At 43.6% G+C, this 14,047-nt stretch overlaps 1 protein-coding gene across 1 annotated transcript in view; it reads right to left on the bottom strand.

Annotated features, from left to right (window-relative positions):
• The window catches only part of Isoc1 (isochorismatase domain containing 1), a 17,566-nt gene extending 3,556 nt beyond the window's left edge, over positions 1-14,010 (bottom strand). Inside the window, exons 1-4 of the mRNA XM_055622917.1 lie at positions 13,689-14,010; positions 4,020-4,139; positions 3,705-3,908; positions 1,875-1,991 (exon numbers count right to left, since the gene is read on the bottom strand). Coding sequence (XP_055478892.1) covers positions 1,875-1,991; positions 3,705-3,908; positions 4,020-4,139; positions 13,689-13,994 — 747 coding nt within the window. The 5' untranslated portion in view covers positions 13,995-14,010. The remainder of the gene's footprint in view (positions 1-1,874; positions 1,992-3,704; positions 3,909-4,019; positions 4,140-13,688) is intronic.
• Positions 14,011-14,047: the final 37 nt, after the last annotated feature.

Genomic DNA, 14,047 nt, shown 5'->3' with positions numbered 1-14,047 from the left:
CTCACCTCACCTCACCTCACCTCACCTCACCTCACCTCACCTCACCTGCAGGTACTGCACATCATCATCTGACCTACCGTGGTCATTTTCCCATTTTCATCCTTGATGATTTAACCCAGGCAGGCTCTTCTATGTCCATGCATAAGATCAGATTCTTTCTGTCTCTTCTTAGAATGTCTCAGAGCCCATTGAATCAACTAAACAGGGCTCACAGGAACTCAGAGGCTGAAGTGACAATCAGGTAGCCTGTATGGGTCAGAGCTAGGTCCTCTTCATATATATTATGGTTATATAGTGGGGTATTCTTGTGGGACCCCTAACCGTGAGAGTGGAGGTGGGTATCTCTGCCTGCTCTTGGGACCCTTTTCCTTCTACTGGATTGCCTTTTCCACCCTTGATAGAAGGGTTTGTGCCTAGTCTTGTAACTTGCTCTTCTGTGGTCAGTTCATTCCCTGGGAGGCCTGCTCTTTTCTAAAGGGAAGTGGAAGGGCAGCAGATCTGGGGGAGAGGAGTGGTAAAGAGGAGAAACTGGTCAAGATGTAAAAAAAATATGTTCACATCATGCAGAAGAAAAGTCCTGGAAATATTTTCATAGCGAACAAGACTTTTTTTTTTTGCACGGCTTTCGGCTTTCCACCATTTAGTGCCTTTGAAATATTTTAAAGTCTGAGCATTATCATGACAATGAAGTTTCTGCATGAAAGTACTTGAAGACAGCTGCTTGTTGAGAGGAGGCTGACCTGACTGTGAAGCTGCAAAACCTCAGTTAATAGCCAAGCTTGGAAAATGGATTGAGATGAATTCATGACTTAAGAATAGCTTACAGATCCTTGCTGAGATGAGAAGCAGCACCATTTATGAAAAGAAAAAAACAAAACAAAACAAAAACCAAAAAAAAAAAAAAAAACCCAACCCTTCTATCTAACATTTAATGCTCCTCACCCCAAGACTCAGGGGTCTCTGAGGAAAAAGGGACAAAAGGGATGGGAAGACTTTAAGAGTGGGAAGTGGTGGATAGCATCAAGGAAGCAGCATTTCCTAGACACAGAAGCACATATGGATTCAGAGCAATTTTAACACCACACAAGACCTCTGTTGGCTCAACACAAAATCCCAGCATAGAGGGGAAGGTGGACACATAATTCCCCATCTAGCTGAGAAGCCACCGGCACTTAATAGTTACTGGAAGAAAGGTGAGTCAGTTTCTTTTAAGAATATGAGGCCCGACAGGCTAACCAACCACACTGCAGGGCTGAGGTTCAAACCCCAAAACAGATGGGCAACACAAACTGGACCTGTTGCGAAAGAGACTTAAAAAAAAAAAAGCAATCTCAAACTTAGATGGGAAGAGATGGTGACAGTGGTAAGCAGAGGAGTTGGAGGGGACTGAACATGCTCAAAAAACATTGCAGGAAATTTTCAACGAATAAATATAAATATTGCAACAAATAAACAAAGAGCAAACTTCTACTTATAATCCTAATAGTAGTTACAAGCTTTTGAGAAAAACTAAGAAGAGAAGCTGAACAGATTTTGAATCAATTGCTGCTACTGAGAGAAAGGTGACCTGTTCCTCCTTCATCCTTTCCTTTTGCACGATGGAGGGCACTTCAGGCTACAGAGCTGATGCAGTCCCAACAAAGAACAATGCACAAGCTAGTATGTACCCAGAGCATGGATGATCTGGCAGCAACAGCAAACCCTCTTTACAATTGGTTTAAACTTCTATTTTATTATCAGTGTGTGTATGTTCACACTGATGCTGAGCCAAGCTGAAGTTTAAAAGGCAAATTGTCCAATACTGTTAAGTATTCGAGACTCCTAATTTTTTCAGAAAACTCGATGGACAACCTATTTTTAAGCAGAACAGGTACCTCAAGAGCAAACATCCTGTCCATCATGCTTCTGGAGGAGGTGGCATCAGCCACGATGTGGACTTCAATGCCTCGGCCGACCAGCTCCAGGGCAGTTTGCTGGATACATACGTGTGTCTTGTAGGAAAGAGAGCATCACATGTAAGAACACAGGAAACTGTCAGTGCACTCTGTGTCTAAAAGGGCGAAAGGAATCACCACAAAACTTACCAGCACTATCTGGCTTTCAAGATTTAGGGGAGCTCTAGCACATGGCAGCATCTTCACAGACCAAGAACTGTCTTTTATCAATGTTTCTTACAGTCACATTGAACTTACTCACAGAATACTGTAAAATGTCTAATGACTTTCACCTGTGTCCTCTGAGTGACCTCAAGAAAGCTCATTACTATCACTCAGGTGTAGGGCCACTTGCACTCTGGTTTATGTCTGTTTTTGGATCAGCCATGCAACTCAAGCGAATGAGGCCACAGTACTGAGAAAGTACTCGGGCAAATGAGTCATACCAATGTAAAGACAGGCAAAGGTAAGTAATTTATGCTGCAGGCCCAAAACCATAAAAACATTTTACAAATATACATGAGGACAGATGGAAAGGAATGCAAACCAATTAACCATAACCCCTTTCATATTTAATTCAGGCTCTAGTTAGCCAGATAGTTTTAAGCATAAACTACTCCAGCTTTGGCTTATTCGGTTGAAAATCTGGGATTACCCAGCGTCCATTACAACAGCTGTACTGTTCAGACCCTATCTTTGCAGACTTTGTCTTGTAGCATTGCCTCAGAAAAGGACACAAAGCAAAAACACCCTCTAAGAATTAAGTTATGCTAAAAAAAAAAAAAAAAATGTGTGAAAGCCACTGCATTCGTATGACATATGTCCACAAACAACCTTCCTCTCTACTGTCAGGAGAGAACTGAAAACATGCACATTACTTAATGGACATCTAAAGTTAAGATTACATTTTTTTTTCTAATATGGAAACCTATTATGATATCAAAATATTACTGCTATAAAACCTATTATGATATCAAAACCTTAATATCAAAGTAGAACCATGTTACATTCTATTTTATTGTACTGAGTTAATTTTGTTCATAATTTTTAAAATTCCAGCATAATGGTTGTTTAAAAGTTAGAAATAAGTTGAGTACGGTGGCCCAACCCTGTGGTCCCTGCGCTCAGGAGGCAGACGCAGGTCTGCCACAGATTTGATGCCAACCTAGGTTACATTATGAATTCCATACCGCAGAGCAAGACCGTACCTCAGAAATAAATAAATAAATAAATGAAATGTAATAAGCCAACTGAAATTGGCACTAGGAACCCAAGAGTGTGTCTGGCCTTTGTAAGGGTATGTCCTTGAGCCTATCTGAAGGACAATGAACTGTAGAACCCTGGAGAGGCAGCGAGGTGGGGTACAACACAAAGTGTGCCCCAATCAAGTCCAGTAAACACATAAATAAAAATAAAGCCTTTGGGGAAAAAGTCTTCCAAAGCAGGAAGCAGGTGGTTCTCACTGGCAGAGATTCCAATGCAGCCCAGCTCGCTGGCTGTCTGCCCTTGCGCAGGGTGCCCACACCTCTATACCTTGGTTTCTCTTCTGTGGCACTGGAGGACACAGGGCGCATAGCTCACGGGTTGCTCTGAGTGTTCAAGGTGTTAACAGCTATGAGGCATTTCATCAGTGCCCCGAAGGTGGGGAACACATAGCTAGTGGTGGCCATTTTCCCTCAGTGCTACTTACCCACCAGCATCCTATAAACGAGACTGCGTTCTGGGAATGCCAAGTTTCCCACAAATGGCACGCTCTAAGAAGGTACTTACTTCTACTCCAAATAACACAACACTCCGGACGCCAGGAATCTCGGCTAACGCCGCTTCGACTTCAGGTAACACCATGGAAAACTTAGTCTTCGGAAGAACCAGCTTTACCCCTGTTAGGTCAATTTCTTGAACAGTGCTGCCAAGGCCTTTGGGGTATTGTTCTGTTATGATAACTGGAATTCCTAAGATCCGAGCTCCTTGCAACTGAAAAGAAGTGCCGAACAAAATGGTGAAAACAAACAAACAGAAAGTGTTGAATAGAGAGATGAGCACACACCGTGCCTTGGCAAATGGGAACAAATGAATACAGCATACCAGTCTCTGCCCCACACTGATGATGTCTCCAAAGTACTTGATGGCTGGTCGGAACCTTTCCTGCATGTCACAGCAGAAAAACACAGTGCTCTGGGGTGTGAGATTTCCCAGGGTCGTAAGCTGAGGAGAAAAGAAAACAAGAATGATCTGGCATTTGTATGACAGGGACACTTATTTTCGGTGGATGTCAATGCAAAAAGAAAAATGTTCCTATTCTTTGCCTCAGTAAGTAAACTCACACAACTACTACTACAGGAAAAAAAAAATCTGAATTACTCCCCCACCCAAAAGGGCATTACCCTCGAAGACCCTCCAGACTGCACTAGTAGCGAAGGGGGAAATAAAGCAAAGACCAACATTATATAAATGTTTAAATGAATTTTAATATTTTCAGAAATAAAAAAAACATTGTAGTCAGTTAAAAATATGCACGTTTCAAAGAATTTCTTCCATCTAAGAAGAACTACTTCCCATACAACGTTAATTTTTGCAACAGCACACTTGAGTAGCATTTCAATGTAAAAGTATAAAGAAAAAGAAAATATCGAAAAATTATCCAGTAGCTATATAATTTGAATATTTTATTCTCATTTTTAGTGTATTTAAAAGCATTTGCTGAATGTCACTGTGAATGTTACCTTCATATAAAAAATATTAACATAGTAAAATGCAAATATGATAGTAGTATTACACACAGAAATTCAATTTTAAACTAACTCATATAGAGAAAGTAACAATTTAAACATTAACCTGTAGCAGAGACTATGAAACAGGAAACAAGATAATTCATAGCAGATACACAATCACTGCTATCAAAATAAAAATACAAAGACGCCACTCGCAAGGGTGACTTCTAGAGTTCAGTAGTGACACACGGGAGCTGTCCTGTGCTGGGAAAGGAACACACCAAAGAATGAGTTCTTACACAGTATCAGGAGTGGGGAAATAAGTGAATTAGGAGGAAAGCTAGATAGTAAAATTCCAAGTTTCACATTTGCTGCAGGTAGCCCACGCCAACAGTGTGGGCACAGTGGAAATCTACTAACATGTAAAATTCGCGCTGAAAGCGGGACATTTTCACGGGATACTGAAAGAACAGGGTGCTTTACCTTCCACCTTGCAAATTAAAGAAAGCTCTGCAATGAATGTGCTTGGTCTGTACGGAACCAATGTCATTACTCTTCCCGGTTACCCACTAACTGTGCCCCCCACCACCAATTATCCTGTTTTGTATCCCCTAAAACCACCCACAGATATCAATTATTAATAATTTCCTGGAGAAGTCTGTGTCCCAATTACATGGTTGTAGCCTCTGGAACAGCTCAGTCTAGACTCAGCCTCACCGGCTCTGCATGCAGCAGGCTCCAGAGGAGACAATTCCTCCATGGACTAATGGGGCCACTGAAAGCAATCTTCTATCCCCGATGCTGCGGCTATCCTAGCTGCTGTATGACAGCTTCCGCCTGTGTGGCGGCTGGAGGCCCCACTGCTCTCCTCTCCCACTGCAGGGGAGGCTACAGCATGCACATTCACTTACTACGGGCAGTCCAGCAGCACTGGACTGGTCAGAGCCAGAATGCCCATCAGTTAACACTATGGAGAGAGTCCAACTTCACCAATTAAAATAAGTGCTCAAGTGCTTTGGCTGTTTTCTCACCCAGTTTTTAAAAAGTGTCATTTTGTTTACATTTATTCATTTAGCGTATGTGTCTGTGTCTATGCAAGATCCAGGATTTGCATTGGGAAGTCAGAGGACAACTCCTCAGAGCCTGGTCTCTCCTTCCACCGCGTGGCTTCTGGGATTATATCTCAGGGCATCAGGCTTGGGAAGAAGTTCCTTAATCAGCCAAACTTGCCATTCCACTAGCCAGCAAGTCTGAACAGGAAACCCCTGGCACTTGCTGGTACTTTAGTGCTCTGACAGTCAAGCCCTGACACGCTCCCTGTTCATACATGCTCACAGCCACACCGTGCACATATGAACCCAGTCTATGTCGTCTAATACTGTAGGTCCCACGCGAAACTGGCAGTCTGCATTCTGAATTCACAGAAAGGCAGAGTCACCAACAACTAGAAACACTGCTGGAGGCAGGCAAATTAGCAGAGGCAGGAACTGACAGGGGAGATGGACAAACAGATCGAAAGTACAAGACCAAGCCCAACTCAGTTTCACTGGCCTCTAGCAAGGTAGTAACACATTATTTTAAATTAGAAGAGACGTCATTCTAGTATTCATTAAGAATATGTAAAAATAATGTGTCAAATAATATACTACTTTAGAGGGACCACAAGGTAAATAAAATTGGTCAAAATGTTAAGTTACCAATGTTCAGCAACAAAATTCTTACCCAGCCAGATATCTGAATATATGCTCTGAGGGCAGAAGAAAAACAACCCTCATGCTGTGCTGTCTACACCCCACAGAACCCTTTTCAGTAAACTCAGATGTCACAGTCAACAGTGACTTGCTTTCTTATGAAGATGGAGTTTCTGAGTGTGTGAGCCTTGGACGCCTCCTCATACCCTTGAACTGCTGCATCTGGCGGAGTCTGCCTGAGAGAGTGTAAAGGCAGGACAGTGACTACCTGACACAAGGGGAAACTGACAAACACGTCAGCTACACAGTCCTCGCTCACGCGGTCAATAATTCACACAGACAAACCATGTGTGTACCTGACACGAGAATGGCCTTCGTGAGTCCTCACAGTCCCATAATCCCAATCGCCCCATAGGAAAAACACCACAGACATGAAAACCGACGACACCCCTCTGAGACACCTGACGGGTGTTTCCCGATACTATCAAAGTCATTCACGACAATCAAAATCAAAGAAAGTGCCGTGGTGGCACAGAGGAACCAGGGTAGGCCTGGCAAGTGGATTTAACTGGATCTGGGACTGGGTCGTAATAAGGTCATCTTGAAATACAAACAGAGAAAAGACGGAAAAGAAAAGCTAGTAAAAACCAGCATGCAGGGGCTGGAGAGATGGCTCAGTGGTTAAAAGTGTGCACTGCTCTTCCGGAGACCCAAGGTTAGTTCCCAGCATGCACTGGACTGCTCGCAGTTGCCTGTTAACTCCAGATCCAGGTGACCTGACACCCTCTTCTGAACTGCACAGGCAGCTGCACTCGCATGCATATACTCACACACAGACACACATGTATACTAAAAAAATAGAAAAAAAAAGAATAAAAACAATTCAAGAACTCGAGTGTGCACCTTAAATAATAGCAGTGCATCATACTGGTTCCATTAGTTGTGACAAATGAACCACAATGGAGTACAATATAAACAACAGAGGACTCGATGGGACAGAGGAATAGAAAGCCTATCCTCTCTATGCAACTGAAGCATAAATCTAAAATTCTTCTAACATGCAAGTCTTACTTAAAAATAATGGCTTCCCTGGGATATGGAAGTTAGAGATAAGCTGTGGCTGCAGAAATAACCTTCAGAAATAACAAGCCAGAAAAAGGAAGCTTAGAGGGGAAAACCAAACACAAACAAACAAAAGAAACAACAACAACCAAACAAAACCAAAAATTTCTATCCATGTTATCCACCTAATCCTGTCTGTTCCTTATCCCTAAATGCATATGGAATCCAATTCGATGACATCATAATTCAATTCAATTCTAATTCAGGAATTGTTTTTTATCCTGACTCACAAGTTTTAATTAAAATGAAATTGTAGATACTTATAAGTACTGCCAATGGCCCCAAAAACACATGCTATGCCTCCAGTATGACCGATGCTGCCGAGACAAATGCAGATTTGACCAGGTATTTTTAGAAGCAAAAGTTTAGCATTTGAAGATCAGTACAGATTCAAGAGACACAAATTACTTATACATACACGTGAATACACATGCTTAAATATAAAAGGCTGGTTACTGTAACCAGTGACTTCCTAAAATAAGAGTTTAAGAGGCAAAATTTAAGCACAAGAGTTTTTGTGTTATGTTGGTGTGTGGGCAGTTCAACTGGCCTGCCCTCAAGGGTCTTTAGGGTACTGACAATGAATGTCCTATATCATCACCTGCATTCTATGTCATCACCTGAGCCAGGGAATATAATCTGCTGCCAAACCGCCCCTCTCTCTCTGGCTCACTCTTGCTCTCCCTCAGTTTCTCTCTGTTTCTCTCTGTCTCTGTCTCTCTTTCTCTCTCTTACTTTCTCTCCTACAGCCCCCATCTATCTCCTTTTCTCTTTTCTCCTATACTCTCCCACTACTCTGTCTGTCTCTTAACAAACCTCTTTGTATCAGACCTGTTGCATGGTGTATAATTTATACAGTGTCGCACTTTGTCCCCCTCCCTTAGACCTGCCACAGCGTGGCACTGACCTTAGATTTCATAATGAATAGAATACCTGGAGACTTTTCACAGAAAAACTGATATTCCTATTACCCTGACCATGTGCTCTGACTATTTTACAAAATGGCCACTAGCTGGACACCCAGGGAAACAAAAATGGTTGACCTAGCTTAACAATACACACCAGTTTCTGGTACAGGAGTAAGATATGGTGTCTTACCATTGAATGGTGTCTCTCAGCCCCTTACAAAGTCATACTTGAAATTCTGAACCCCAGTGCCTTTGAGAATGACCTTCTATGGCCCTGGAGTCACTGCAGATAACTTGACATAAGATAATGAAGATGACCAGTGACCACATGAAAAAGAGATGCTTATACAGGTAGATGGGAAGACAAGACAGAAAACCAGAATGCTTTGGCCATGAAAGCAGAGACTAAAGTAATAGTTTCTATAAGCCATGATCTGCCACAAATATCAGGTAGAGAAAATCATGAAAAGATTCTTCGCCACTGCCCTCAGAAGGAACCTGCCCACACCCATGGGCTCTGGCATCCAGAAACAGAGAATGCCTGTATTGTTTCAGGCCCACAGTTAGCAATGCTATGATAGCCCCAGTGCCATAGGGGCACTGTACATGCTTAGTGACAGGAAACGTTTTAAGATGGGTGATTGTTTTTCTTTTAAAATTGGTAGCCTATTAACAGTTAGAAGATAGACATGACCTACTCAAGTAAGGGTCTGAAGGGGACCTAGGTAACTATAGGTCTCAGACCTGAGACAAATGGCTGAAGCACCTATCTAACATATCAAAGCTGACTGGCTGCCATCTTTTCCCAGCATCCTTCAGTCACTACCTATTACAGGGTATGGCTGGCATATCCAGTCCTCTACCCTCCAAACTCTCCAGTCCAAAAGCTGGGCTGCTGGTCCTCATTCAGTCATTTTGGTTACTTTCCTGTTTTTTAACCTTTTGCCCTCTTGGCTGCTGCACCTGGTTCCTCTCTCTCCCTGCTCCCTTCCCCTGCCCTTTCTCACATGGCTCAGGGTCACAGCACTCTGGACTCTCCCAGATGTCTCTGCCTCCGGCTATGTTCTCCCTTTTATCTGCAACAGACTTTCTCCTCCACCATTTCTAGGAGCAGACATGTCTGCCCCTTTTTTCTTATTTTCACTCAGTATTTAAGTCCTAAGTGTTTCCAATCCAATTACACAGCTTTGGAAGGCCCTGACCCAGTATCAACTCATTTAAAACAGATGGCTTCCCCACCCCACATACAGAGCCTTCAAGGATTCCAGACACAGCCCACGCCTGTGGGCATTCGGACCTGAGTTAAATCTCGGTTTTGCTTTGTTAAATTAAACAAATTTTGGTAAACCATTAACATCTTCTAATAGAATTTCCTTATCTTTAACACAGTAAGAAAAACAGTATTGTTCTTTGGCTGTGGTGATATCCTGCAAAACCAACACTTGAGTCAGCACAGGCATGGAAGCTCTCTAATGAGGTGAAGGACGATTTACCCTTAAGGCCTCTCTAGAAACACCACTGTGCTAGTTTGGTGCAGAATTAAGAAACTCATTCATAAAGTGCGTTTCCAGACACCACCAAAAGGCTCATCATCGTACGGTTTATTTTTTTGGCAAAACAGACTGAGAAGTTTTTATTTAGGTGGCTAGAGAGTATCCTGCCTTTGCTTTTGTGACATGTGTACCTACTCTGGGCATCCGTGTCCCTGGTATAACATTATACCCCCATCTTACAAACTCAGCTCTCTGACTTCCTAAGGAAGTTCAGCTGTGCCTATCCACCGAGAGCTGAGACCTAAAGCATCTCTCAAGGCTCAGCGTCAGACTGGGATGAAGGTGAAACTGGGCTGAGCCAAGAGGACATTGATATTTAAATCTACATTAAGATTCCCCCATCGCTAACTAAATGTAAGAGAAAAAAAAATCATATGCAGGTCACAGCTCCCACTCTGGAGTGCAGTTTATTTATAGGTAGCAGTTACACACAAGGAACAAGACACAATGCTTTCGGTATTACTCCGCAATACTGAAAGTTTTTAAGCATATACCCCATAAACCACTCTGTCCATCAAAACAATAAGCTAGAGACAACACCTGGAACTCTGGAACTAGGCATCTCTTCTCACTGTCCCCTAAGGCACTCTGCTCCCCAGACACACCTTGCTAATCTCTCTACTTGGTCTGAGCCTGAGCTTATCACGTGTTTTTCTTGTGACACCCCTATAAGCAAAGGTCCTACAACCTCAGTCTCTACCTTCCAACCAGCAAGCCACAAGCAGACCACATTTCTTTCCGTATCTGCCTTTCCTCCTGTCTGATCAAGAACTAGACTGTCTCTTCTAATAAAAACGTCTGTGCACCACCCTCATAAAATATAAGTTACTAGAACAGGACAGCTGGATCCAAATCTTCTCCCACTTAACTTAACTCAGGAACAGGTCAAAATAACCTGCCCAGGGAAACTCCTATCTCCTGTCCTTAAAAAGCTGCCAAAGCCTTCCCTTCTGTCTGGCCAGCATCCATTTCTTCCTGTCTTCTGTTTAGGCTCGTCCTGCTCTGGACAAAGACTGTGGCAATGCCCTGGCTCTACATGAGCCTCTAGCATTGCTTGTCTCTGTCCTGCAGACTTGGGAAAACACCTTTTGAAAAAAATACAAGTGAGTCATAAAAAGACCTAAACTTCCACTCCATGATCCCTTCATTTACATTCTGTCTCCTATGCCTCTAAATCTGTCAGACTTCAGACACACAAACCATGAATGAAACATGAGCTTTGTCTTCAGCTACCTGAGCTGTCAGCAGACATTTGGACACTCTAACAGGATATTTTTTTTTTTTTAAAAGGAATCCCTTAAAAGCTACCACATACTCATACTGGCAATGGAGGTCTTCAAGATCAGTTCCCAAAGAACTGCTGCCAACCATAGGCACAATTTGGCACAACCACATACAATTCTACAAGGTCACTGCCCACAGCAGTCACAGCAACCAGGAAGGCAAATTAAGAGTTCAACTGTAGAACAAGAGTCTGTGAGGGAGAGACGCTGTGACACTGTTCAAGCAAGGACTCTGCACAGAACTCACAGTCTCTGCTCCCGAAGGGAAAGAGGCCTATACCATCTTCATCACTCCCACCTCCCCAGAAGCCACCCTGAGTCTTCCTAAGTGACAGGTGTTCACTGTAAAACAGCAGAAAGCAGCATTCAGAGAAATGAACAAGCAGAAGCTGAAGACGGGCTTGCTTTCCAGACTTCTCAACGCTCTCATCAAACATGAAAAGGCAACAGTCACCTTATGGCAGATGTTCAGACATCCACTGAGGACCTGTTCATGCTTTGCTGGCTCTGCCTTTGCAGCCATTTGATCCAGGGCAGTCTCCTAACCTTCTGACCTCTCTAGGCTCTGCTCCTTAGAGAAACAAATGCCATTGCCATCTCCAACAGGTACCGAATCCAGGCTTGTATTGCCAGGTAATGCACTCAAAATGCCATTTCAATGTGGAATGAACTCTTCTGGACATAAATCACCCATGTTAGTAGAACATATACAGACATGTTCCAGAAGATGTAGTAGCAATGAAAAGAGGTATCTCTTCTGAAAATATAGCCCCACACATAAAAACCCACGTGTACATGAACATCCTCACATGCACTGTGTAAGATCTTCTCTCATACTGTCTACAGCTGGGCTGGAAGAGGCACACAGAGGCGCACGATGGAAGGAAAGGACTACAATTACCAAAGTGAAAGCATTTGTAAGTACTTCAAAATATAGACACATATATCTGATAAGCTTAAGGATTCTTTGGTTGTTTAGTGAGAAAAATTACTATTTTTTAGTGGAGAGAAAGAATACTGCTGTTATTATAATGATTATTTTATTGCAGAGAGTATTTTAATTATTAAAATGAGAATATGAAAGTATTTGTAAGTACCTCAAAATATAGACATATGTAACCAATAAGCTTAAGAATTCTTAGGTTATTTTATGAGGAAAAAATACTATATGTTAGGATAGAAAAGAGTACTGCTATCATTTTAGTGATTGTCTTAAAAATTATTACAAAAATCAGTTATACTAAAATATTTCAAAAGCCAAAGTGGTAATTATGTATTACCTTTTCAGTATGTGTATCACACTCACACACACACATTATTATTTTCAGACTTTTTAAGAGTTGAATCACATCTGAAATTTTCAAAATATGAAATTCCTACCCTAGCACACAGAAAAGCAAAAGCAAACTTAAACTTGGACAGCCTAGTTTAGTACAGCACTCACAGGTGGAATCTTCCCCTTTTCTCCCCCACACTCCCTGCCTCTCTCTCCCAAGAATAACACGAAATGGTTGACAAAGCAATCTGCATCTCTGTATTTTGATTCTGGCCTTATAATGGATTTGTCAAAGGTACAGCCAACATATTGGATATCTGGCAGTGGCAATCTAAACGGACAGATGGAAGGCTGTAAGGAGGAGTAATCTAGAACTCTAAAAGAGAGAGAGAGAACATTAAACACTAAAAAAATGCAGCCCTCCACCGGGGCAGCAGGGCAGGTCACTCCACCAAACACGCGAACTTTAATCAAGTTAAAGTACTCCCTTTGGATCCTTATCTGCTGGGAGGAGGGGCACCACAATCTAGTCTATCTCTTGACTACAGATGAGAAACAAAAACTAGGTAGGGGATAAGCCTCTCAAAATGGTACTTGGATATGAAAATTCCTTCTACCCTCAAATGCCACATTTCAGTTCGTCTTCCAGAAAGGACTCAGCAATTCTACACGCACAGAAAAAACAAAAACAAAACAACAACAACAAAAAACAAAACAGATTGGGTATTGCCTACATTACACGTATCTCCTTTCCTCTCAAAAGCATACATTGGCCAGAAAATCCTCAGATTTTAGGACAGGAGATTGTCCCGCGTTACAGCATGGCATTTACTAATATAAACATTAATAAACTCTAATACTTAGGTACAACTTCCTCAGCCTGGGATTCACAGGAAGCTGGCTATTTAAGAGGCTACTGCAGCTCTCTTCCCTGGGCAGGCGCCCAGACTGTCGCCAAAACGAAAGGAGAAGGGAGTCGCAGTGAAGTTTGCAGGTCTGCAACTGGTGACCACAACTCCGGGACAAGCCCCTAAGGCTAACCCTCCCCAAGATCGGCATCACCCGAGAAAAAATAAATAAATAAATAAGAGCAGCAGGGGCCGCGGGGCGACGCAGGCGGCTGCCGCACAAAGCGGCGGGGCACTGGGGACCACACACGTGGGGGCGCGAGTGGCCCGCGGGCACCGGACCGCGCGGGGGCGGGACCCACCTGGATCTGCAGCGGCACCAGGCGCAGCTTGCAGCGCTCGCTCACCGCGAAGCCCTTGGGCAGGTCCACGTACTGGCCCCACTCCTCGGCGAAGAGCTGCACCACGAATTTGCGGTGCATGTCGAGCTGGTCGCCGTACAGGCTCAGGAACTTTTGGATGAGCACGTCGTAGCCCGCGCCGTGGGGCACCGACGCGGGCCGCGCGAACACCGAGAAGCAGAAGAGCACCGGCACCCCGCCCGACGGCGCCCCTGCGCCCACACCGCCGCCGGCCAGCGCGGCCACCGCGGGCTCCGCCGCCGCCATGTTCCCCGCGCGTGCGCGCCGCCTCCGCGCGCCGGGCCGAGGGGCGGGCCCTG

The sequence above is a fragment of the Psammomys obesus genome, unplaced genomic scaffold (assembly GCF_907164565.1).
Source record: "Psammomys obesus unplaced genomic scaffold, mPsaObe1.curated_primary_1811, whole genome shotgun sequence".
NCBI lineage: Eukaryota > Metazoa > Chordata > Mammalia > Rodentia > Muridae > Psammomys > Psammomys obesus.
This window is presented reverse-complemented; position numbering and strand designations above follow the sequence as displayed.